At 40.0% G+C, this 27,280-nt stretch overlaps 1 protein-coding gene across 1 annotated transcript; it reads right to left on the bottom strand.

Annotated features, from left to right (window-relative positions):
* Positions 1–867: 867 nt before the first annotated feature.
* Positions 868–27,280, bottom strand: DNAJC15 (DnaJ heat shock protein family (Hsp40) member C15; the record flags this gene model as incomplete). Its single annotated transcript, XM_084269155.1, has 6 exons — positions 868–1,242; positions 4,333–4,403; positions 9,173–9,249; positions 18,242–18,315; positions 20,126–20,177; positions 27,179–27,280. 6 exons carry the CDS (start codon positions 27,278–27,280, stop codon positions 1,172–1,174), a joined length of 447 nt encoding a protein of 148 aa, XP_084125281.1. The 3' UTR covers positions 868–1,171.

Below are 27,280 nucleotides of genomic sequence, written 5' to 3'. Positions count from 1 at the left end.
GTTTGTTGTACCTCAATCAGAGTTTGAATGGATACTAGAAAGTTTTTTAGTCTTGCACTGAATCCACTAGACTAATGTCTCATCTCATCATCATCCTCCTCCTCTTTAGAAGAGTTAATTCATCTGCAGCCAACTTTCCAGTAGGAATTTGCAGCAGCCCCACATAACATCTACACACATTTACTGTCAATTAAAACTTGATCTCTTTAAAGCCAGAGATCCGTGGCTTCAGTATTCCCTGAAGCCAGCACTAGGTCACTAGCTTGCTACAGAAGGAGGTACATATGATACTTTGGGAAATGGAGCATAATGCCAAGATGTGAGAATTACTGGAGAACTAACCCAGTAAGTCCACCCAGAGCTGTAAGCAAAGCAACTGTCATCAGTCATTGATGACAGCCATGCTTGTTCCCTGCTACATCAGCCTTTTACCAGGCTGACGTAACCTGATTGACCTAGACAACTACAGGCTATGAAATCCATCTGACTCCATGCCACATGGACCTACCTACAGCACAACCCCAGTTTCTACACAATAAACGCACTCTGTGACCAAGTGTCTCCAAAAAGCCGTTGGACCATTTCGGAGATCTGTTACTAGGCAAAAGAACTAACCAAAACCAAGACTCATCCTTCATATCTCCAAGGCCCATAGACACAGGCAATGGAAAACGCAGCCTGTAGTCCTGTTAGTCACTTTGTTCTGAGCAGCACCTCTCAAACCACACTCATGGCAATGGTCAGGTCTTCACGAGTGAAGAAAAAGCCTGTATTTCAGACTATTTTCTATATTTTATAAAAGCTCTGAAAGTTACTGAAAGAAGAAACTGCTTCTAAAGAAAAACACAGACAATAACAGAAGACTTTCAAAGGTTGTAATAGATCATAATTCAGTAAAAATATACTAAAATTGAGACATATAATCACGAGTTGGAAGGGACCCATCAGGATCATCAAGTCCAACTCCCTGCTCCTCACAGAGGCATTACTGTAGGTAACTTTACAAAACTGTAAAAAGATTTCAGTTTGCTTTTAAATAACCTTAAGCTTTTAATTATGACAATAAATAGGAATAATCAATGCAGTGTTAAGAAACTGTGTGGAGCAAGTAGATATGAAAGCTGCTGCACAGTGTATCTGCTGCATCTCTTACGATCCAAGGCTTCGATTTTCAATTTTTGGCACCGGATTCCAGCAAGTCTTTTGCTTCATTTATTTTTGTTGCCAAGTAAGGTGAGCCACCTGAGAACAGAAAAGGGAAAGGAATACCATTTACACATCAGTATGAAGTACTCAACTACTTCACTTGCAGCATCCCATTATTACTCACTCTTATTAGCTCCTCCATCCTAAATAGATCTTTTTCATATAACTGCTTAAAAAATGACATTGATATGAAGTAAACTAATTGATAAGGAAACATGGGAAATGTAATCAAAACTGAAGTCACTGAAGAAAAACGCTGAACAATTTGTCTCAGCGCAGAGTGAAATCTGAAATCACTTTACATCAGTGTGATTTAGACTTGCAGTGCAATGCTGCTGCAAATGTATGCAAGGTCAGCTGCCTTGAACATTCATCCCAAGCTAATAGCTATTGTTTCCATGCACCCCAAAACCTAAGAGGTAAAATTTTATTAACGGTTTTGACAAAGAATCATTAGGTGTGTGCACACACTCACACTCCACCGCCTATCCTGTGCTAGATGCTTCGAATCACCAGCCAGAAATCATCACATTGAAGTTATTCAAACATGGTATGCCTTCTAACTTCTCATTCTGAACACCGTCATTGCTTTACGCTCCATCTAACAATCTGATTACTGTTCAGTGATCATTTTGTGTTTGGGTTTTGGTTTTTTTTAGTCTCCCCTTGAGTGCCAACCATCTGCCTACAGTCACCAAAAAACATTACCAGGTCTGTCAGTAACTTACTACTTATTATAACACACCTGTATTTTTTACATGGAAATGTGATTCCAGCAGTACTGTGCACTGAATGGCCTTTTCCAAGGCATCTGTTCATGATTTTTCATTCATTCTATTCATCAGAAAAGACAATGACAGAAGAAACAAGCAAAACTAGCTGCAGACATATATAAATAAAACTGAAAAGGCAAGGCTTGCTTTAAGGCTTCTTTAGGACATTCCTGCAGGAAAACAAGTAATTTTAAAGTAATTTCATGGTGGATATAAAATACTGGAAAAAATATTAAGTTCCCTTGTACATGGTTTGGTTTTGTTTGAATGTAGCCCTAATAGTTAAGCCTCACAGGAGGAAAGTGAAACAGGGCAAGGGAAGGGAAGCAAATGTGCTACTGGAAAATTAATATTCTTTTTATTGATTTGTTTAAAACCAGGAATAGGATTTTTTAGCAAGGAATATGATTTGCTACACCAAGTGTCACTTCTTTCAAAGAGCAGACAGGACGAGCAAACAAACAGTAAGGACTACAAACTGCAATAAACAACGTGTCCCAAGTACTTTTTAATGTGTGTTGATTTTAGACATGCCTAGAGAGCAGGATCTTAAAGTAAATTCCAATCTGCTGGAAGTGTTTTCCCTACATTTACATCTTTAAGTGCCATATTAATTTTGCAGCCCTTCGATGAGAGAAAATTCAATCTCATGATTGCCAAAGTGTTTGTTTATAATTAGGGCAAGTCCAAAAGATGCCTGTCTTCCTCATTTTCTGAGAGCAAGTGTTCTTTCACAAAATTAGTAACTGATAAATTACCATACAATGGATTAATAAAAAAAAAACCCACCCTTAAAACTGAACTGTAAAGGTTAATGAGAAACCATTTTAGTAGTGCTCACTGGGGAAGTTACTATGCAGATTTACATATATTTACTTATTTATAATAATTCTCTAACATTTTGAAACTCTGATTATATGTAACTTTAAAAATCTGCAACTACTGACATTTCTTCTATCAACTCCAGCTGGCAAAGCATTCTTTTAAAATAACATTCTAATATGGAGTATTATTTTAAAAGCACATCTGTGCTACCCACAGCCAGAAGAAATCAACTTATACACATAAGCAAACAAGTCTCTCTGTGATGCCACATGTTCAAGATTACTCCAGGCCCTCGCTCTGCAGCTGAAGACATTACACAAGTTGTTGGGATTTTTTTTTTCTATGGCCATGCCAGAAGAGCTGCAGGGGCAGCAGAGAGGCACAAATCCCTTCAACTGGTGTTCCTACTGAGAAAATGCTCCTTCTTAACAGCACTCAGGAGAGCTCACTACATCCATCCAGACCTACACTGTGCCCAATTGCAGGTGCATTACAGCTGTAAGAGCAAACTGCCTCTTTAGGTCTACTCAACATCCACATGGAGATTCAGGGTTCCAGCCCACAACTCAAAGTGCTTCTACAATAAACTTAGAAGTTCATTATTAAAAACTTTTGACCTAATCGGTTCTCCAGTAGTTAAGAGGCCTTTGAGCATCATAATACATTAGAAATGCAGAACAATTTCTTTTCTATGTCTCTGCAGCTTGTATGTCAGTACAACAATGTAAGTGTGAAACTGATTAAGCAGGACAACTGAGGGGTGAAGACAGAAAAGCAAAGCATCATCTAATGACTTCCCATGGCCAGTGGTCACAGTTATTTTTTCATTTTCTGAATATGGGGTGCTGGCAGGGAGCCCTGTAATTCTGTCAAGAAGATATAAAAACCCTCCGATTTCCCCTTTTGACTTCTGAAATACAGTGCAACTCTTCACCATCTGTTATTTTAAAGTAGAAACAGCAATGAACATATGGGCTTGCTTTCTCAACCAGCTGTAGTGTAGTTAAAGTTATAATAATAGCCTTTCTGTAAGATAAATTTACATTAAAAACCTGGCCAGCAAAGCAACAGCGCCCGGCTTTACATTTTTTCCAAGCGAATTCCAGGAAGTCTGGAATTCATCAATGATGGACTTAGTGACTACAGAACATTTCCCTACAGAAAGTTGCTTTTATATATGTGACCAGTCCATCTCAGTTCAAAACAGGAATGCCAGTTTAATGTAAAAATGTTTGAGCAAATTTTTTCTTATTTTTTGTGTAAGTTTTTTTTGAAGTGTGGAACCCTGGTGCCTGAGCTCAGAGTTTTAACTGAAACAGCACATATCTAGAAAACAACATTAAAGAAAGATGGGTAAAACTCTGGTTCATAAAGCCTCATTTATCTGAGAGAAGACACACAAGGGCTCAAGTTTATAAATAAACAACATACATCTGCAATCAGCGTGGTTATTTACACAATCAGTAAACTTCAAGGAGCTTATTTAAGTCCCTTCCAGCTCTGGATAAGAAAAGTAATAATTATTTACCTTTATCAGGATGATTCAAAATCATGATTCTTCTATGGGCTGTTCTGATTTTGGCCTTGCCAGCAGACGGACTGCAAAAATAAATTGAAGTGCTTACCATAAATGCCACTGCACTCGGGCTATAAATTAAGAGCTTACACTGGTTTCAAAAATAATTAAAACTTGAGATTTTCACCATCTTGTGGACGAAGCATAAAACTGCATCTCTGAGGAAGTGACAATAAAGGCGTGTGTGACACACCAAGAAGGACATTTTTTAAAAGCCTGTGCATTTAACACATATTACTATCTTTCAGTTTTGGGGTTTGTTTTTTTTTTAAACACATGACATCCATCCATTTAAAATAAACAATTAAACCCCCCCCCAAAAAAAAAACCAAACAAAAAACCCAACTGAGGCAGCTCTAGGGTGTATCTAGCTAGTTATTCTTATCATTAAATGCAGAAAACATATTGTTTTCCTCCTGGATAATAAGTATTTTTATAACTAGTGACAAAAAAAGAAATATTTAATATTATCACATTTTATTCTACTGTAAATATTTTTATAGCTGCTATAAATAATTCATTCTGCTGGGGCTGTAAAAAAAAAATAATCCTGTATTTGTTATTTTTGCAAAGCTGTTCAATGTGCTACGTTCAGGGACACGCTGATTTACAAGTGCTACATAATGTTGTTTCCTTCAATGACAGATACATAAAATATGTACTCAGTCTAAATTAAATATGTACCTTACCAGACAAATAACCACTTATGAACACCGTATGCTAACACACTAAGGCTATTGTCTGCAACAGCATAGTTTGAAGGCCAACCACATCCTGGGCTGCATCAAAAGGAGTGTGGCCAGCAGATCAAGAGAGGTGATTCTGTGCCTCTGCTCTGCTCTGGTGAGACCTCGCCTGGAGTACTGTGTCCAGCTCTGGAGCCCTCAGCACAAGAAGGACATGGACCTGTTGGGAGTACATACAGAGGAGGCCCACAAAAATGATCAAAGGGCTGGAGCACCTATGAGGACAGGCTGAGAGAGTTGGGTTTGTTCTGCTTGGAGAAAACAAGGCTCCAGGGAGACCTTATAGCAGCCTTCCAGTACCTGAAAGGTGCCTTATGTAAGAAAGCGAGGGAAGAACTGTTCATGATGGAATGTAGCACTACGATGAGGGGTAATGGTTTTAAACTCAAAAAGGGGAGATTTAGGTTGGACATGAGGAAAAAGTTCTTCAATATGAGGGTGGTAGATCACTGGAACAGGTTGCCCAGAGAGGTAGTGGAGGCCCCATCCCTGGAGATACTCAAGGTCAGGCTTGATGTCCCTGCTTACTGCAGGGGAGTTGGACTAGATGACCTCCAAAGGTCCCTTCCAACCTTACGCATTCTAAAAGTAGTTTAGTTTTTCATAATCTGTTAGCATGCAGAAATGAAGCAGTGTTTTTCACTTCAGGTAACTTCTTAGTCACTGATGATTCAATTAATTAATCTTTTTTGTAGATACAGTTTGAGCACAAGGTATCAGCCTAACTATATTCCTGAAGTAAACAACCTCTAATTATTATTCTGTCACAGGGAAATTAGGGTATGTTACAAAAATAGTTCCCAGAACTGCCTAAGAACAGAATACTTGGATGGAACAGAAAATAACCCAGAACGTAAGAATTAAACAGAGGGTGAAAGGCTTTAAATTATATAAACACAAAAATAAAACTATTTCTTTTCAGACAGCTAAATATAACAAACATTTAGAGTTTGATTTGTAAAGCTTTTGTTTAACAATAAAAAGGGGAGTTGATATACCACATTTAGGAAGTCAGATGGCCAAAGCGTAACTGGAGAAGCTGCAGGTGCGCATTATAGAAACCACACAAGCAAGATCCAAGAAGCAGCCATGAAAACGAGGTTTTACACCAAACTTGCTTAGTTTATGAGATACTGCTTATCCCGCAGTCCAACTGCTCTCTAAAGATTCTTAATCACTACCAAAAAACTCTTTATTGCCAAAATCACATCTGCTGCCCTGGCAGCAAAGAAAGACTTCCTGGGTGGTATGAACAAGCATGGTCTGGAGGTCCCTTCCAAACCCTTTAATTCTGTGACTCTGTGACAGATCAACAGAAACAGCTCTTCTCAGTCAACCTCATCTAGCTGCTGCATTCAGTTTTGGGATGTATGTACAAGAGAGATGTTGGCCAACCACAGCAGATTAAGCAACAGCCACTACAACAGTTGGAAGCTGGAGAACTCACCCTCTGAGGTGAGACAGCCTCCTCTCCAGCTACAGGGAAGTCATAGAGAACATGGGTCCAGGTTCTCCACTCTCCTGTGTGGTGGGAGGTTGAGAGAAAATGGGCAAAAATTGAGAAGGGAGGTGAGGGCTGGACATAATGCTTCTAAACCCCAAAGACAGTCCAGCAGTGACCCAGGTTGCCCAGAGAGGATGTGCATTGTACATGCTTGGGAGTCCTTCAAGCCCCCCTGGACAAAGTCTTGAGCACTCAGCTTGGACCCCACTGGTGGCCCTGCTTTGAGCAGCAGCAGGTACAACTAGAAACCTCCTGAGATCCCTCCAAACTTCAGTGGTCTTTTGATCATATGATATACCCGTGCAGTAAGTGGCACTTAAAAATAAATTAAAAAAATGCAAAGGCCACAACAATTAAAACTGAAATACATTTGTGTTTGTACATTTGTGCAATGTACTGTGCATTTTTAAAATGTAATAGTCTGATTTTTCTTATGTCATTTGCTTTAAGAATAACAACAAACTTTTGAAGGTATGCATATAAATTTTGTATATAAACAAAGTTTTCCTATGGATATAAAATGTATGCATTTTTTTTTTTAGAGAGGAAATGGTGAAATAAGGAAAATTCTATTAATTTCTATCTAGAATTTTAACTTATTATTTCAGACATAATTTATAACTGCAGAAGTTCAGCACTGAGGATTGATAGTTATAAACCATTATACCTAGGATAGCTATATTTTTCTAGCATCTAGTTTACCTAATACTTGAAAAACATTCCTAACATTTTCAACTGTCATGTCATCTCAGACATTCCTCCATCTCTCCCATCAGAAGTTCCTTCTACAGAGCACATAGTTGTTAAAATTATTGCTATGTTTATACTGAATTTCAGTAATCAGTGCTGCTTCATAACAACTAATAAAAGAACAATAAAACTTAAAATCAGTCAATATTTCCAATACAGTGCTCTACAGCTTTTACATAGTTTAAATATAAATAATGCACATGCATGTTTCTTCCAAGCCCCCCACAATCTTACAAGATAATAGCCAATAACATTTGGAATGTGTAATGGGCCAATATATTTAAAATTTAAAAGCTACCATTAAATACTCACCTTTATCATGGCTTGTCTTTATTATTTATACTGCCCATGCATACTCAGCACTTGAAATAACGAAGAAAGCAGTTGCCTCAAAATTTAATATGACTTGGAAGTGATGACACAGAGGACAGGTGTTACAATAATAAGATCAGGGCCTAGACAGATCTCATTTGTGCATTCTCTGGCATTTTCTATAGCACTTCAAAACTCAGGGGTCTTTTACCTCCTGGTATTTCTTTTTAATTTTATATCTATATATATATAAATCATTTATTTATTTTATATACATAATTATATATATATATATAAATAAATACATTAATCAGTGAGTTAAAGCTGGTCTGGAAAAGTGTTTATAGACAAAGTGAAAATTTCCTATAAAGTTCTTAGCCATGCTTCCATACAATTAAAGGCTCAATCCTTTAAACATTAAGAATTTTCTTCAAATCTGATCAAGAATGGTGTTTACAAGACTGAGTCCAAGAACATGAAGCAGCATCACTGTTCCCACTGCAGACTCACACTATTAAAAAGGGACCAGTTTCAGACATGATAAAACTTCAGGCACGTGCATGAGCAGTGTTCAGGCTCAGTATTGCGACTGCCATGTGTGCTACTCCAGAATATCACTGAATTTGCCCTTATAAAGTGAAATTGTTAATACATTATCAAACTTAAAGGTCAAAGGAAATAAATTGCAAATAAGTGTAATAGTTTATTTTACAATTTCTTAAAATGAATGCTAAATCTGCACAACCTCCATTACGCTAGAAGTAAACACAGGTAGCACACTGAAACATGATGTTAAATTCCTGTTTTCACCATCTGAAATAGTTTCTTTTGGGAATAATTAAAGCCATTGTCCTGTTTTTGTTTTGTCTTTTTTTTTTTCCCCTCAAGAGTTTTTTTTGGGGTTTTTTTAATCTTAAGATTCAGATGTGACATAAACCATAACAAAGAAATCTACCTATCTCTTCCTCTCATCTGGAAATGCCTCAAACTCACTCCCTGCTTTACAGAAAAAAAATAAGGTGTGTGCTACCATGGGCTGTCCAGATGTTTTTAAAAAAATATGTTGGAAAATCTGCTGATTACTTGGGCTGGAAATTATTTCCCTTACCTACTCTATTACTGACTTAGGAAAAGCATAAGCGAAATTGATTTGTTTTCCTCATTTATTAATCTACAATATTACTTATCTCAAGGGGGGGTTTTGAGACCAGGACATGTGATCACACTAATTAGCACGGTATGTGCTATTCTGATTATTTCTAGAGCACCAATTCTCTACAGCAACATGCTACCGTGCCTTCAAGCCAAATACAAGTCGCATGTCTTACTAGCATTTCATTGTTTGATTTTTAGCTTAAGAAGAGTATTCAAATGGCTTATAAACCATTAGAAATATATATTTTTTTAAAGTTACAACTTTGGCAATATGCATTTTCTCCATTCAGTACTTACCAAACAAATATTAATGCAACACACCTACCTCACACCTAAAATAAGACTGGCTTCTCGCCTACTCATTTTCTGTTCAAATCCTCCTTTATAGTATGATGAAAGACTCTAAAAAGAAGAAAGGAAAAACAAGCAATAATTAGTTTAATGTACAAGGTGTCAGGACCTAAATCATATTTATATGACCTCGTTCAGAGTATTAGATTAATCTATAATTTATTTTGAAGACACGGAATGACTACAAACCAGACAGCATGAAAGGACTTCTCCCAAGTGTTAACACCTACAAAAAACAACTTAAAGATAACTATCTGTGTTTTTACTCTCTTTTACTGCTAATAAGAGATATTAATAGCTACAACCATTAAAATCCTGCCCTCAGGCAAAAGAGTCCAGAATCAAAGTACATACTAGCATAAAGTGGTACATTGTGTGTGTTGGAGTGGGCAAGGGAGGGAATGGGGAAAACTTATTAGAAGACCTTTGGTAAATAAGCACTAGAAAAATGGCAAAAGTCACAATATTTTGGCATCCAAAGAACTATGTACAATCATCCTGAAGTCCAGATAGGTCTACAAAGAAACTAGGTAAAAAAAAAACCCCAAAACCCAAGAGATATAGTGATAAAGTGTCAGTATGTTTTTTTCACATAAAGAAACTTCAAAAAAAGGTATCAAGAGTTCTTTGAAGGAAAACCAAAAAATGAATGAAAGAGTAACAAAAATACTAAAAAAAAGCATAAAGCCACAACCTCTACTTCAGGCAATCACTGAGCTGGAGAACACTTGAAAGTAGCACAGTATATGGGAAAATCCTAACCAATGTTTGCCTTCGCATCCTTCCTAACACATCGATGACTGCTGAAGATTAGATACAGGATCTGGGGTTAGGGTTTTTTTAAACTCACTGGCATGTGAGACTTTAGCCACTGTTTTAGGGAGGGGAAGAAAAACATGAATGGAAAAAGAACATTAAAAAGAAGAAGATGGAGATGAGAGCAAATTGTTACAATTAATTGTAATTGGGAATGGGTTGAAAGCATATGTCAACCATAGATATGTTTTAAATAATAACAACAGAAACAAACAAGAGTTACTGAACCACTACTGATGGTCAGCAGTGATCTCCTCACTGTAAAAGTTTCTGTATGAAGAATTAGTGACTAGCCCACTGCTACACAAATAGTAGTATAAGCTGTACAAGTCACGGAGGCAGCAGATGTAGCTCTAAGACAGCCTGCCTTTGGGAAGTGGCACACACAAATCACTCAAGAAGACTGAAGTTTTCTCCTCCATGCAAAACCTATCAACTAGGGAAAAATATGCTTCTTTTGTTGCTATCAAAGGGAAGTCTGGCCTGAGAACTGAGCTTAGTTTTAAGTGTTCCTTTTACCCCCAAGTAAAAATGTGCCTGGCCCTTAATAAAACACTTTTCTCACTAAATACATCCATTCATATTCAGTGAGAATTTTGCCTTATGTTTACACAAGCTCTCTTATTTAATTTCAAAAGCATTAGAGCATTTAAAGAGCTCTGTGTAGGATATCCAAGCAAAGCCTTTAATTAAGCTTAGGAGCGACATTCACCCAACAGCCTGGTTCAGAAATACTTCACCTATTGCTACCACAAAGTCATGCACAGCCACAGAAAAGACTTTTTTTTCTGGTGTGCTGCTATGATCTGAAACTAATTTTATCTTTCTTTATCCCCATCACAAACCATACACAAAACAACCGCTACCACAACACGACGGGTATCAAAGCTGAAGCGACCGTGGACGTGTCGTGCCTACAACAAAGATCCGTTGAGAAGCTGCTGCTATAGCTACAGGGTAACACAAAGCAGGCCTGTTATAGTGCACACCGACAGTACAGGTTAGAATATGTAACGCTGAGGGAACAGACAGGCTCCTGCAGTCCTCTGAGAGGAATTTATGCTAATGATTTAATGGCTACCAGATAACACCCTTGAGGAGGGAGAACTGCACAGAAATTTGCAACGCCGCCGAACAATTACTACAGCCAGGAGAGAAAAGCACACTTTAACGTCCTCTGAAAGATTTTCCAGAATTTCTCCCAAAGCAGCTTAGGTACAGATGGATTTCTGGAAAGGTTAATTCTTCCCTGCCCCTCAACACTGGCATACAACTCTAATACAAGAGGACACTGGTTCACTGTTCATGTAAAGAAGAGCAATATTTGAATTATCTCTAACACAGCTCGTCTCTGTTCTTGGGATATTTCATCTAAAATACTATTTGAAATACGAGAATAGGGAGGGATGGCTGTAGGCTTAAATTCAGAAATACTTTTTCATGTTTTAATGCCTTCTTCCTTGGCACTGTTCTAACGTCAGGAAGCTGTGATTCAGTTAATTTCCAAGAGTAAAAAAAAAAAAAAAAAAAGAAATTTAGCTGTCTGCGTCCTTTGGCACATGAGCAAAAACAGTTTGTTGAATTGGTCATCAAGAAAATCCATTTTCTTCTCAGAAGTGAAACACAGAGCAAGATTCACCAATTCTCAAATTAAGATCTTGATCCTAAACAGGATTTAAAGCCAAAGGAAAATAAACATAAAAGCTATTTTTCCCAATGGTCAGGATAAGGGGAAGAAATACTGAGCCTTCATTTTACAAAACATCTTGGTAAATCTCTTGTTCCCTGATGAAAGAACTTTTGCATGGTATTCAAATTAAAGCAATCCTTCCTCCTAGTTGTAAACTCTAAGTAATGCCTGAACTATGAAATCATAGAATCACAGACTGCTTTGGGTTGAAAGGGACCTCAAAGATCATCTAGTTCCAACTCCCCTGCCATGGGCAGGAACACCCTCCGCTACACCAGGTTGCCCAAAGCCCCATCTAACCTGGCCTTACACACTTCTAGGGATGGGGCTTCCACCTCTCTCACGGCAACCGGTTCCAGTGCCTCACAGTAAAGAATTTCTTCCTAATGTCTACTCTAAATCTACCGCCTTTCAGGTTAAAGCCATTGTCCCTTGTCCTATCACTGCGCTCCCTGGTGAACAGTCTCTCTCCCACTTTCCTGTAGGAACCCTTTAAGCATTGGTAGGCTGTAACTAGGTTTCCCCAGAGTCTTCTCTTTTCCAGGCTGAACAAGCCCAACTCTCTCAACCTGTCTTCATAGAAGAGGGGCTCCAGACCTCTGATTACCTTTGTGGCCCTCCTCTGGACTCACTCCAACAGCTCCATGTCTTGCCTATACTGGGGACCCCAGAGCTAGACACAGTACTCCAGGTGAAGCAGAGTAGAGGGGCAGAATCACCTCCCTTGACCTGCTGGCCACACTATTCTTGATGCAGCCCAAGATATGTTTACAGCCTTCTGAGCTGCTAGCACACGCTGACAGATCATGTTGAGCTTGTCATCAATTAGCACCCCCAAGTCCTTCTCCTCAGGGCTGCTCTCAATCCATTCTCCGCCCAGCCTGTAGTTGTGCTTGGGACTGTGCTGACTGACATGCAGAACCTTACACTTGGCCTTGTTGAATTTCATACAGTTTACCTGGGCCCATCTCTCCAGCCTGTCCAGGTCCCTCTGGATGGCATCCCTTCCCTCCAGCGCATCAACCACACCAGACTACTTGGTGTTATCAGCAAACTTGCTGAGGGTGCACTCAATCCCACTGTCCATGTCACTGACAGTGATGTTGAACAGTGCCAATCCCAGTACTGACCCCTGAGGAACACACTCGTCACAGACCTCCACATGGACGGACAATGAACTGTTGACCTCAACTGTTTGAGTGTGAGCATCCAGACCGTTCCTTATCCACCAAGTGGCCCATCGGTCAAATCCACACCTCTCCCATTTAGAGACAAGGATGTCGTAATGGACAGTGTCAAATGCCTTGCACAAGTCCAGGAAGATGATGTCCATCATCCTTCTGTTGTCTCCATCATAGAAGGCCACCAGATTTGTCAGGCACAATTTCCCCTTAATGAAGCCATGTCAGCTGTCACCAACATGACTGAAATGAACCACTACTCAAGACATTTTTCTGCTATGAGAACTCATCAATGAGCAGGCAGTTATAAGACACTCCTTTCTTATTTATTAGCCTCGGCTTTTCCAACCAAATTCTGGAAAAAAAATTCATTGAAATGAGCTCTCTATTTCTTTGTACTCTTTGGTGTGGGTGGAGGGGCTACCATTTAATTTACTTATTTCCTTGCATGTTGCTACTGTTCAGCAAATTCCGCATCCTGAACAAACGCTATTTAGAGGTTGGACAACATGAGGGAACAGAAAATGCTTGGAATTGCTCTGCAAATGTCTACTCACTCTTGCAAATTTTCACAAAAGCACTCAGCTAAGAAAATCCAATCCATTTTGATTGTGACATCTTCAAGATACTTTTCCCAGCATAGCACAGGAAAGCATAATCACTGTTTCAGGCCAGGTAAGAGATATTCAAAATCCCATAACCAAAACCATATATCTTATTATATGGAGTGAATTTTTCTGAAAACTTCATGTGCTGTTCCACCAACCATGCAGTTCTCCACTGAAAACGTAACAAACACGGGGGAAAAAAATAAATCTAGTATCAGAAATAAAAAAAAAATAATTCCAATACCAAGCTATTTAGAAGCTGTGTTATAACAAAACCTAAAAATTGCCAAGGGCAACTTTAACTTCCTTGACTTTAGCTAGAAAAACAGTTATAAAATGGACCGAAAATTCCATTTTTCTCTGCAAGTTTTATTTTCAGTGAAAGATAGAAAGATGGTTGCTACCCTTATCTCTCAATTCAGAACTCTGTGAGCCTGAGCAGAATAGGATCCAGTAAGGAAAACACAGTGCAAAAAAATCTCTAATCAAGTTCTACAGAAGACCCTCATTTCTTTTGGAGCATGAAATTTTCATGAATATGTGATTTTTGTATTTTGACAGTTCATTTTGTCTGAAATTGCTGTCCCTGTTTTCAATATCTTCCATTTATCTTTCAACTTTCAATGTCAATGTTTCCACAAAGAAAGGTAAGGAATCCTAGTGAAATATTTGTTTTGGTTTGTTTTTTTTAATTTCCCATTTTAGGGAAGCATTAACATTCTAATTAACAGGATAAGGTCAGTCTGAGCAAGAAAAGCCAAATGACCACTTAGCACTATGCACTTTCTACTGGCAACAGACTCTTAATCACTACACACAGAAACAAGACAGTGTCACTGGCATTCATGACACCAGCAACAGAAGTAGGCTCAAACTAAAAAAGGGTTTCTCATGAAATGAGCATTATGACTTGTCATAGAGGGGAAATGACAGTATTTCCTCCTGTGTCTTTCTCCACTAAGAAGATGGTAGAAAATTTCAGGACTAAATTACAGTAGCATTGACAGCTTATATTTAAGAGTACATATTTAACTGCTGTAAGTTAAACGAGAGGTAGACATTCAGAATAAAACCTAACACTTTTACTTGCATCTGCTTACTATTTTTGACTAAAGTGCAGTTGTTGAGTATACATGCAATTTATTTAGGTAAGCAAATAGAAAGTGTCAAATACTCAAGATGCAGCAAGCACACATTTTAAATGATCACTCCATAATTGCTCAACTTGACCTTGTGCACATCATTTATGAGTGAGCGGGAAGAAAGGATCACCTGGATTACCTTGTGTGACTGCAAAGAATGGGAATTGTTATTGTTACTGCAAACAGGGAGAGGAAGAGTGGGGATTACATAGAAAACAGCCTGGCTTTTAAACAGGCAGGTGCTTCAGTCTCTCAAAAAAGGAAGTAACGAGGCACAGATTTTGATTCTAGAAAGCCAGAGTAACCACTGAAAATGACAGTGGCCAGGCTAGGCACCTCTGAACTCCACAGGAAACCAGCAAAGTAACACTTAGCTTAGCCACTAAATGTTACATGAGATTTTTCTTTTTTTTTTACAGTGAGGATAGGAAGAGGTACTAATTGCTTGATCTCCTTTCTCAGCGTAGAGGGCAATACGTGTAAAGAAACGTGATGAAAGTGCTAATCCACAGATTATACTCAGCAGCTTCAAATTCCCCAAAGAAATTCATGTAAGGCCACTAAAATAAGAAATCTGCATGATAAGCACTTACACAGGATCTTTGTACCTAATGTCTTCTCTGCTGTTTTAAACAAACAAATCATCTTGGCAAAGAATTAGGACTATGTGGAAGAAAAACAGTATTACTGTAAATCTAAAGCTGACAAATACATAGAAGTTAACACCAAACCATACGACAGAGTTTTTACTGTCTTCAGCAGATCTCGTGTTATACTGAAAATCTGCATTTTCAAGTTCAGAAGCAGAGTAAGAGAAAGGGGACACTCCACTGGAGATGCATGTACAATTCTAGGCTGTCAGGCAGGATGTGAAAGCAGACAAGGGGACACAGCTCCAGGGACTAGGAACACTGAGAATGCAGAAGCTCCTGGGTGGCTTTTTATGGCTGTTCATCAATTCTGCAGGACTCTGAAATCTACTTTGGTAAAAATGAAATAGACCAGTAATGAGCTTGGCTCAGCCAGTGTACCAGTACTGAGGGGCACAGTTTCCTAGGAACAGCCACCTCTGTGCAGCAGCATGTCATATTTCAATTCCTTAGAAAGTATCACTGCCTGCTTTCTTACATGAACACTTCTGAGTTTAGATTCTTCTCTAACCTGTGTCTACAAATGGATAGATGGAGAAATGCTGGAGTAAAACTGCTGGGGAGAGAGGGTAAAGACTGAAGCACTCCCTACTCCGAAGCCACATGTCCTTATTGCTAGCTACTTCTAAGCAAGCCTGCAAGTCAGGCTGTATCTGCAGCATATAAAAGCAATTTAACTTGCATCATTTAAAGTCCCCTCTGCCGATCTGGGAATCTTGGGAATCTCCTAAAAAATTACCTTGAAAAGGAAAAAAAAAAAAAAAAAAGAACATGAACAAGGAGTACAGATGGCAAATGAATTTGGACCCCAGTGTCTTGTCCTTGTCTATCTACTGCATAGGCAATATAGAGACAAGCTCTGTGTTGCAAATGGCTTCACAAAAATAGGTACAATGCTAATGATCCCTTAAAAAAAAAAAGCAGCAACCTTTAATATATTTTTCAGGAAATAATCTGCAACAACTACTCCAACTACTCCCTCAACTCACATCTACCCATCAGCATTGAGAGGGGAATTGTATTCCTTCCACTGTGGGTGAGTATTCACAGACTGTGAACTCTGAAAGAACACGCTGCCACAAGCAGTCATCTACCTCACTGGGAATTTCGTTAATCAAACAGGAACAGAACATATTTATTTATTTAGCACAGGACAGCATAGCTGCTGAAGCAAAAAGCAAATGCTCTTGGGTATTCCCTACATATGCTCCTCTCACAACACTCTTATCTCTTGATTTTTTACCTCATTATTATACTTTTTAAATATGTTGGGCAAAACAAAGAAGTTCAACATATTCAGAGAAAAAAAAAAAACAAAACCCAAAAAAACCCTCACATGTGAACAAGAAAACAAGCTCCCCCACCTATATGGTAGCAATGGTTCCTAGAAGTTTATCAATTTGTATTCTTGATTTTTAACACATATTCTGTTTTTTAACACTGAATCTGAAAGAAAAATGACTAAATTATTTTATTCTTAGCTTCTTGCAGATAGATGCTGGTAGGGTAGTAGATGTGGTCTACCCTGACCTCAGTAAAGCATCTCCCACAGCATCCTCTTGGCTAAACTGAAGAAGTGTGATCTGGATGGTAGTGAGGTGGATTGAGAGCTGGTTGAAGGGAAGAAGCCAGCAAGTTTTGATCAATGGGACGGAGTCTGTCTGGAGGCCTGTATCTAGTGGAGTCCCTCAGGGGTCAGTACTGGGACCTGTACTATTCAACATTTTTACTGATAACCTGGATGAGGGAATAGAGAGTACAGTCAGCAAGTCTGATGATGACACAAAACTGGGAGGGGTAGCTGACACACCAGAGGGCTGTGCTGCCGTTCAGCAAGACTTAGACAGGCTGGAGAGCTGGGCAGGGAGAAATTTGGTGACATTTAACAAGGGCAAGTGTAGGGTCTTGCATCTAGGGAAGAACAACCCCAGGTACCAGCATTGTTTGGGGACTGGCCTGTTGGAGAGCAGCATAGGTGAGAGGGACCTGGGGGTCCTGGTGGATAGCAGGATGACCATGAGCCAGCAATGTGCCCCACGTGGCTAAGAAGGCCAATGGCATCCTGGGGCATGGTTAGTAGGTCAAGAACTTCTCCTCCCCCTCTACTCTGCCCTGGTGACACTGCACCTGGAATATTGTGTCCATTTCTGGGCCCCTCAGTTCAGGAAGGACACAGGACTCCTTGAGAGTCCAGTGCAGGGCCACCAAGATTATTAAGGGAGTGGAACATCTTCCTTATGAGGAAAGGCTGAGGGAGTGAGGCTCTTTAGCTTGGAGGAGACCGAGGGGTGACCTTATTAATATTTATAAATATGTGAAGGGTGAGAGTCGGGAGGACAGAGCCAGGCTCCTCTCAGTGATGGCCAATGACAGGACAAGGGGAAACAGGGGCAAGCTGGAGCATAGCAAGTTCCATGTGAATATAGGGAGGAACTGTTTCACTGTGAGGGTGACAGAGCACTGGAACAGGCTGCCCAGAGAGGTTGTGGAGTCTCCTTCTCTGGAGACATTCAAACCCGCCTGGATGTGTTCCTGTGTGATTTAGTCTAGGGGTTGGACTAGATGATCTTTCAAGGTCCCTTCCAACTCATAATATTCTGAGATTCTGTGATTCCTAAAATGACACTGAATGTCATCACATTGTAATCTAAGCATTAGCTATTTTCTCACAGCGCATTTGAACAATTAATCATGCACTTAATGCAAAGAATTCTGAAACGTGGAACATCACCAGGAAAATCAGAACTATTTATCAAACTCACAAATGTCTTTTAATGTAGCTTCATCTACACTGGTTTAAAATAAATTAGACAGTATGTCAGAACATACACAGGAAGGAGTATCCTGAAAAAAAAAAATCTAACTGGGATTTACCATATTTATCAAAAATGTCTCCTTTTTACATACTCAAAACCTTAAAATTATGTATTTATTATAAAGTAACCTCTAAACTTACAGAAGTTGAAATCCTCTTCGCTGTCTCTGTGATTGCCTGCTCCAATGGTTTCCAAAGGTGGAAAGCATAACGACCTGAAAAAGACTGAACTTAAATGAAATGATAACCAACATTCACTAGAAGGAAAAAAAAAAAGTCTCCAATTTAAGTTCATCAGCTTACAGCAGAAAGAATTTTGGTTTAAAAAGAAAATAAAATCAAATTCCTTCCTCGTTAATCACCTTTTTGTCTCATCTATTTGCTGTATGACACTGCTACACTTTGTTGCTTTTTGAGATGTTCCCTCAACAGCTGTTTTTGGATCCTGCCCACTCATAGTCCCACAGTAAACATGGTATGCTTTACATCTTTCAATCTTCCTAGTATTGTGGAAGGGAGGAGGAAAAGTTTAATATATTTCATTAAAAATCTAGTCATGGGCTGCAAAAGTTTATTGTGTTTGCTCACAAAATAAATAGATTTAAATGCACTTCAATATGATAAATGAATATATCTGCGTTGTGAACTTTAAGAAAAAGGGCAGTATCCAACATTAGCTTTGCATGTACATTATTTATTAAATACTGTTCAAAGGTTACGTCTTCAAAGAAAGAAATCTATGTACTACATGTTTCTTGCTGTGATGTTGTATGATTAATCACACATTTTGTAAGTACTGCAATTTTATTTTGTTACAGAAAGACCTTATGGGATTCAGGGCCATTCAGCTCCCTGCTGGCATTGAGCATCTACAGCTAGTAGAGGCTAGAGGGAACTTTGGCAGACTGTGTTCTCAGAAGCACAAAGCAGGTCTATCGACTTCAGAATCTAGGTTTGTGCCATGTTACTTGGAGGATTTTCTTTGGAAGTCCCCTCTCCCCAGTTACTGTTTTGACTAACTATTCATCAGCAATGTAACTTACCATTATACACAATGGAAAAACGTTTTATAAAACATAGCTCTGCTTCATCTAAATAGCATCTTACTTTCACTGTTAAACTACACAATGTATCCATAGGTTATTTTAATCATCTAATCCTGTGTCTATGTTAACACACAGTTTAAAACCACTACCAGTATGACTGCTGAAGTGCTGTGATGTACTTATTACCTCACCTTCTTCACAATGCTTTCTTTTACCACTTCTGGGCTAGCTATCATTAACTCTTCAGCTCAAACAGCAGAATAAATTCTAAGCGCATTCCTCTTCTGCTTATAAAGAAACACACAGAAAACACACCTGTTTAATGGGCATCCATTGCCATAGACCCTTCTCCTAATGACAAAAACCCAAAAGCCACAACTGTACCTACCAAACACCCGCTGACATTTGGTGCAGCTTGTTCTATTCCACCTGCTCTTGGTGTATGTGTTCGCACATACCTTCTATATGGTCAGAATGACACACATCGATTTGTGCATTTCAAAACAAGAACAGACCACAGTCACCTACTCTGAGTAAACTAGGGCATAAATCATGTTAAACCCATAGCTTGTGTTGAGACTAGAACCTATTTTTCAGAAGATCATACAGTTGAGATGCAAAGATTTCAGGTAAAAAATAATGTACTATGGGGACAGCTTAATATGATAAAAATCACTGTAGCCACCAAAACCTTCTGGCTTTTCCTATTTGAATTTGTCAGCCTTCGTATCACAAAATCCTGTTGCACTCCTCTGTACTGAAAAGGCTCCACCTTGCAAAACTTGTTGCTCCAGCTGTGACTTGTCAAAAATACGTTTGGAAAATGCATGGAGGATTTTGAAGGGACAGCAATGATAACTGGACACAGTTCTCCACAGAACTCTCAAGTGACCTTCAAATTCATAACCACATCACTAACCCTGCTGAAATCAGCAGCTGACAAGTGGCAGTTCCACACTAAGCTGGTAATTTAGCTTACCTGCAAATGCAACAGTTGCAACGCCAAGTCCAACTGCTATCATAGTTCTGGCCTAAAGCAGAAAACAAATAATCAGAATAAAGTGCAAATTTTTATTTTAAATAAATAACTTTCTTTTAACAGCATGTCTGACTTGGTCATTTCATGTATAATTTTATAGCTCTGTCCCATTCACCCACACCAGTGCATCAGGTGGAACTTGGAATTACCCATCAGTAAATCAGTGAACAAACTGATGGAATTATCCACCAGTAAATCCGTTACTAAGCATCTCACAGTATGTAATGATAAAAACATAAGGCAAATGAAAATTCAGGATTAGCCAAAATTACTGGTACAGACTAGTTAAACACAATCTGAAAATGCTTGCCTTAATGGAAAGTATCACAGAATCATTAATGTTGGAAAACACCTCCAAGATCATCTAGTCCAACCGTCCCCTTACCACCTATATACTACTAACTAAACCATGTCCCCAAGTACCCCCCAAGTACCTCATCCAGCCTTTCCCTGAACACCCCGAAAGACGGTGAGTCCACCACCTCCCTGGACAACTCATTCCAATGACTGACCACTCTTTCTGATAAAATATTTCTCCTAGTTTCTAATCTGAACCTTCCCTGGCACAACTTGCAGCCATTCCCTCTTGTCCTATCACTACTTATCTGTGAGAGGAGGCTGACCAGTTTATTACAAAAACATTTAAAAAAAACCTCAAACCAAATCAAAACCAAAGGGCATTGCCATTGCTTTGCAAAGATCTTCACTGGGAATTTCATCAAAACGTTGCCTGAAAATGGTACTGGAATATTAACTCAAACGCCCTACTTAGGCTCACCCACTTAAGACAGACCCCCTGATCCCAGCTGACTCCTGGTACTGCTTCAGAGGACTCAGCCCTATCCCACAGCTACAGCCACAAAGGTGCATTAGTGTCTTCCACCTTTCACATTTGGCCCCAGACCTGGACACAGGACTCCAGATGGGGCCTCACGAGGGCAGAGTAGAGAGGGACAATCACCATTTAGAACTGCCTTGGCTACTAAGATTACTGGGGCTAAAATTCTCTTTCTTTGTACCTAACCTCATCGCTACACAGAGGAGGAGTAGGGCAAGAGTTGGAAAATACCGGTTTTAAAGTCTTCTTGAGCCGGCTTAGTAGGGGCGGCAAAACAGGTTGACAGCTTTCTCAGCAAATGGGCTACTCTACAACATGACAGAAGCTCCTGTGGCTACAGAAGGCTACTCTCCATGTTTCCTGTCTGTAGTAATGAGCTCAGCACAGAAAAAGTGGTAGCCTGCTTTGAGCGCATCTACAAAGCTGTATTATTCTATATTTACTTTCTAGATCCTGAAAGTTTTAACTAAGTACCTACTTCCCACCTACCTGGACAGGGTTATCCAAAGTATTTGCATAAAATAACATTGTAGATCACAGAATCATAGAGAATCGTAGAATTGTAGGGGTTGGAAGGGACCTCGAGAGATCATCAGGTCCAACCCCCCTGCCAAAGCAGCTCCCTAGGACATATCACTCAGATAGGCATCCAGGCAGGTCTTGAATATCTCCAGAGAAGGAGACTCCACCACCTCCCTGGGCAGCCTGTCCCAGGGCTCTGTCACCCTCACTGCGAAAGAGTTCTTCCGCATGTTGGTGCGGAACTTCCTGTGCTCCAATTTGCAGCCATTGCCCCTTGTCCTATCCCCACAGACCACTGAAAAGGGGCTGGCTGATTCCCCCTGCATCCCCTGCTTCAGATAATTACAGACTTTAATTAGGTCCCCCCTAACTCTGTAGCTAGTTAGGTCCCCCCTAACTCTGTAACTCTGAAGTTAAGACCAGAGGAGTTTTGGCCTTAAAAATCTGCCTCTCTATCCCATTTTTGTAACCTAACTCTTTCATCTCAGTGGAGTCTTCAGTCTCGACATTAGCATTCATTTCAGAACGTAAAAATAACGTAGCAGTTTTATGTCTGTTGTTCCTTTCAGTTCCACAAAATTTCCCTTCATCTTTAGACCATGAAAGAATGTAAGTATGTTACCTTAGATGGTAGAGGATATAAAACAGTGAAGCATACTGTTCCTCTCCTCACTAAACTAAAAATCTTTCCATTTTTCTCGCAAATCAGTATTCACAGGCTCTCAGCATTCAAAACCTTCTAAAAATTTCTTCTAATTCCTCTGTTTAGACACTAACCAGACACAGCCACAACATCTCTGGAAAGATCCTATCCTACCCTTACAGAAATGCTGTATTATTCTGTTCCGTGGTTTATGATGACAGATTTATATTCAATACAGACTTTTCCTTGACTTGTTCAGAGTGACAGCGAGATTCTTTTACTAAGCAGCTACAGTCAATTAAGAGCTCAATAATGTGTGAAATAGATCACAGTGGCAAAAAAAAAAAAAAGTATTTATTAGCCTGTGCCTGTCCAAATTAAGTTATACCTGCTTTGCCACCAAAAAGGTGGTTTAAGTCAGCAGTTTACAACAAAGTATGGAGGTTACAACAGGACATTAGCAGCAGACACCTCATCCCAGGTAAGGTTAACAAGTAACAGCTGGACTCTGCCTGTTCAGTGCAGAAATAGCTGCAGTGTTTTTGCACAGTAGTCTGGGATCACAATGTAGACACCCCTGAGGGCCTTCGATAGTCAGCCGTGTCCACTGGGATGCGTTCTGTCAATCCTGGTGGAAAGCACCAGCAGTTAGTGGAAAGCTAGTGGAAAAAAGCAGGTTAAAATAAAAAAAAAACCAAACCCAGCAGCATGGCAGCAGCTCTAGAATAGGAGCAGTACACAGGATCAACAGGAATACAAAGACAAGCCAGAGAACTAGGTAAAATTGATGGGGAGCTCAAGCCAGAGAGGCATCAAAGACTGGCCATGTTTTCAAGTGAGATACAACCACAAGAAAAGTTACCTTAGTTTAAGGTTATTCACCTTATTTCCATTATGGGTGGGTTAGATAAAAGCCACTTGCCACTTAGTAACCAAGAAGCTGTAACTTGCCATGCCAAAGCACCTTGAATTCCTTTTTACAGTGGGAACATCTCCTAACTATACACATGCAATACAAATTGAACCTGATACAGTGTAAGACAGATCCCGTGGTCTGTCTTTTTCTGACACAGCCTCTCTCACAGAATTAGCAGCAACTTCAAGCAATAACCAGTAGGTCCTTTTAGTCCAGCTTGACTCAATTTCCTTTTCCATGCTCACTTAACTCAGTCGATTATTTAGAAGAATAAGTCAAGGTTAGTCTGGTGCTTTGAAATGCAGAGTGTAACGTGCAAAGCTTTAATTAAATGCACTCCTTTCATGTCAGTATTAAATGAAAGCAACTCACTATCACTGTGGAAGGGATCAGTTAATTTATAGAATACTAATACAACTATCTCTACAAACATTTTTGCTCTTGTTGCTTGAAAATGCATTTCATTTCAGATTCATAAAGGCTAAGAGAATAAATAAATACTCACTGGCTTTCAATTATGACAGAATTGACCTTTCCCTCCCCCTCCAAAAAAAAGCCATTAAGAAATTTCTAAGATGTAGGTTTTAAATGAAAGCATTCTGTTAAGATCCAAGAGGGAAAAATAAAGAAATAAAAGATTAAAAAGTAACATCTGTCCCTTTATTTATTCAATGAATCAGCTCCCTAAGGTTAGTCATCAACCCTATACTGTTCTGCTGATCTCAGTATTTTAATTTTACTATGTATTTTGGTTTTCAGTAACACTCTTGGATCAAAAAAAGAATACTACAAAGTTTGGCTAAATGTGCAAAGCCTGATTTTTAATTTTTTTTTTTCAGAAATGTGTACAAGAAACACCTACATTAGAAAAATAACTTCAAGATCTGACTTACCAAAGTGTTTGGCAAACAAGAGGACAAAGCATATTAATTAACACACAGAATGTTTAGAGGTATACACCATACACTGTTAGTATACAGACACCTGGGGCCTAATCCTTCATACATAATTTCCCAGCAGCTTTATTTTTTTAGCAGAAGAAACAGGGAAGAACAAGATATTCTGTCTAATCCAGAGCCTCTGACAATAATCATACTGGAAAAAATCCAAACCCACGACTCTCATAATTTGCAGCATTTCAGTTAAAATTTCTAAAACGAATTCCAAATGCATTATTTTAAAGTTTCAGCCCAACACTACTGCAGCTAACCACAAGCTACAACAACCACCTTTATGAACGTTAAAATATACCTGCTTGCACAGGATTTGTGTTTTATACAGCGGTTTTTCTAACATAATGAGTGAAAAAACCCTTCTGGGTCAAACAGAAAGTATTTTGCCCTTCTCACAACTAGTTTTCAGACACACAGCTCCACTGTCTTTTGCCTCAGAAAGCTACATTGTAACAGAATAAAAAGCACCGAGAAAATAATCACTTGTTCTCATGTGTTGGATAACATTTTGGTTTTAGTACATGCTTAATCACAGGTAAGTATGAAGTATAGACTTACAAGGAGATAAGTACACAAGTGTAAATTGCTTGCTTAACTAAAAACCTTGGGTTTTTTTAAAAAAAAAAAAATAAAATCAAACCTTCTTAAGAGCTGTGTGCCACTAACAAGTAGGATACCCAAGTATATTAACCAACTGTATGAAAATATTTCTGGAACTACTTTTTCCCTTAAATAAAAATTCTTGACCTGAAATAAATGACTGTTTGGTATGGAAGCTGAAATAAGGCTTCTCTTCCTCAGGAAAGTAGGTACTGCAGGTTATTGGAAGACTGTTTCACAGCAAATCACCTAATTAACTCTACATGGAGCCAGATACATTTTGAAGTGGGATTATGTCATAAACTATCTGCAACAGATTTGATTTCATAATCTAATGCTTTCCTTCCAGTCTTACCTTCCCATGAAATTTAATTTACTTTTTCATAATGAATTTAAAGGAATTCTGGATGGGTGCTGTTCTCCATACTCCCCTAATTCTCATGTCAACTTGTATCATTTATTTCATATCAGCTTTTTAGATTTGCATATAAAACTACATGCAAAGTATCTGACAATTTTTCATAGGTAATGGTACCTGAGCAACACACTGGCTAACAGAAGAGTTACCATAAGGCATTCAAATCATCTTCTTGAGCACACATTAATTAACATAGGTTTCTTGCCAGTATCTTTGAGAACAGGCTCTTTATGCTTCCACTGTTGTTATTCTGTCACTCACACAAACGCTTTTGTAAAACAACTACAAAAGTGACCAAGATCAAGTGTGGGTACCATGCAGGACATCTTATGACCAAGATTCAAGATGGGGATATTGAAGAGAGAGCTCTCTCAGTGCTGAGAGACGCATGCTGCTGTTGGGACTTTGCTGCTTCTGCTACTCTTTCCTGCTACTGTGGCAAAAAGGCCTCATTAACCCCGTGTGGTGTCAGAGGAATAGATGCACAGTACTGCAGTTGATCTTGCTATTTCTGTCTGGCTGATTTTTAGGATACACAACTTGACCTTCTTCTGAATTCCTCAGTTGGGAATCCAGTCAGCATCGGTACAATCACTTTTTACAATACCTATGTAATACCACTGCCCTGGTTTTTGGCTTCTAGAGAAACTCTAAAATAGTTTCTACTGTCAACCACACACTAACAGTTTACAGTGTAGATATGCCTGCAAAGCACTGTATTCTTCTCCGGGCCTGGCTAAAGAATACATTTTGATAGGAAATTGCAGCAATCCAGAATTTTTATCCTGGACAAGTAAGAAGACACAAAGACTCCACAAAATCCACTAGGAATTTCCCTGGTACCATTCCACAGGGAGACTACACAGATATGATAGTAAGAAGTATCAAAGTTCTTAAGATTATAAAATGCTTATAAATACTTGAGGGGTGGGTGTCAGGAGGATGGAGTGCCCAGTGGTCTCCAGTGTCAGGGCAAGAGGCAATGGGCACAAACTTCAATGAGGGTGGCAAGCACTGGGACAGGCTGCTTAGAGAGCTTGTCAAGTCTCCATCTCTGGAGATATTCAACACCAGACTGGATGCTGTCCTATACAACCTGCTTTAGGTGATCCTGCTCTGGCAGGAGGGGGTCGGACTACATGATCTCCAGAAGTCCCTTAAATACACACAAAGATTCACCTGAGGAAACAATAAAAGTCCCAGGCTGTAGTAAAAATAAATAAGTAGCCTAGAAAACTATGATTTTAAAAACTGTGCTTTAAAAAAATAAATGTTGTAGGAGCAACAGCACATACACAATAAAGAGTGACAAGTACAAATTTAAAGCCGTTTTAAAACCATGAAGCCTTCACTACCCAATGCTTTAAACAGTCCTCCATGTATTTTCCACAACTTCAACGTAAACTCACTTTTCCACAAACTAGCCAAAGTGTCCAGAGCAAAGGAAAAGGACATGGTTACAGCACCCTTCCCACTAGAGCCCGGAATGCCACAGGAACCTTTAGAGGCCTCCTGCCCCCGCCCCGACGCCCATCCACCTCTCCCACACGACGAGCTGCCAGGTGAGCATCAACTTCCCCGAGCATCTCTACAGAGCCGTGCACGCTCCGGCCTCTTTACGGCAGGGGAACGACATCTGAGGCCTCTGCCTGCCCTACGCGGGGGCTGCAGCACTCCCGCGTACCCCGCTGCCCAGCCGCGCCCCCAGGGCCACGCACGGCCCGAAGCCGGGGGGACACCTCCGTGCCCACGGGAGACGAGGCACGCCTGGCCCCCGCGGCCCCACCCCCCGCCCCGCTGCCCTGGAGCTCACACACGTTACCCCGCGGGGGTGTGCAAGCCCTGGACCGGGAAGGAGGGCGGGTGGAGGGAGCCCGGGGTGCGCGGAGGGTAACCGCTACCCAGGCCCCTGAGGACATCACTAGGCGCGGTGCCGCCGAAGGGAAGGGAGAACCCCCACCCCAGCTCCGCGGGCAGCAGGAGGGTGGAGAAGGAGAAGGATGAGGAGGAGTGGCACAGCAGGCTGATGCCTTCCCCTTTCCTTGGGCGCCACTCGCGGGATGTGCTGCCTCCCCGCCCCTCCCCAGCCCCCGGCGTGCTCACCAGCCCTCGGTCCAGCTCGGCTTGGCCCTTGCCGGCGCCCTTAGGGACCCTGGTGTACTCGGCATAGCGCAAGCCTTCAGAGGAGGCCGCGGCTCCTTCCAT

This window comes from Gallinula chloropus, assembly GCF_964237585.1.
Source record: "Gallinula chloropus genome assembly, chromosome: 1".
In the NCBI taxonomy this organism is placed as follows: domain Eukaryota; kingdom Metazoa; phylum Chordata; class Aves; order Gruiformes; family Rallidae; genus Gallinula; species Gallinula chloropus.
Note: the sequence above shows the minus strand (reverse complement) of the source record. Positions and strands in the feature narration are given on the sequence as shown.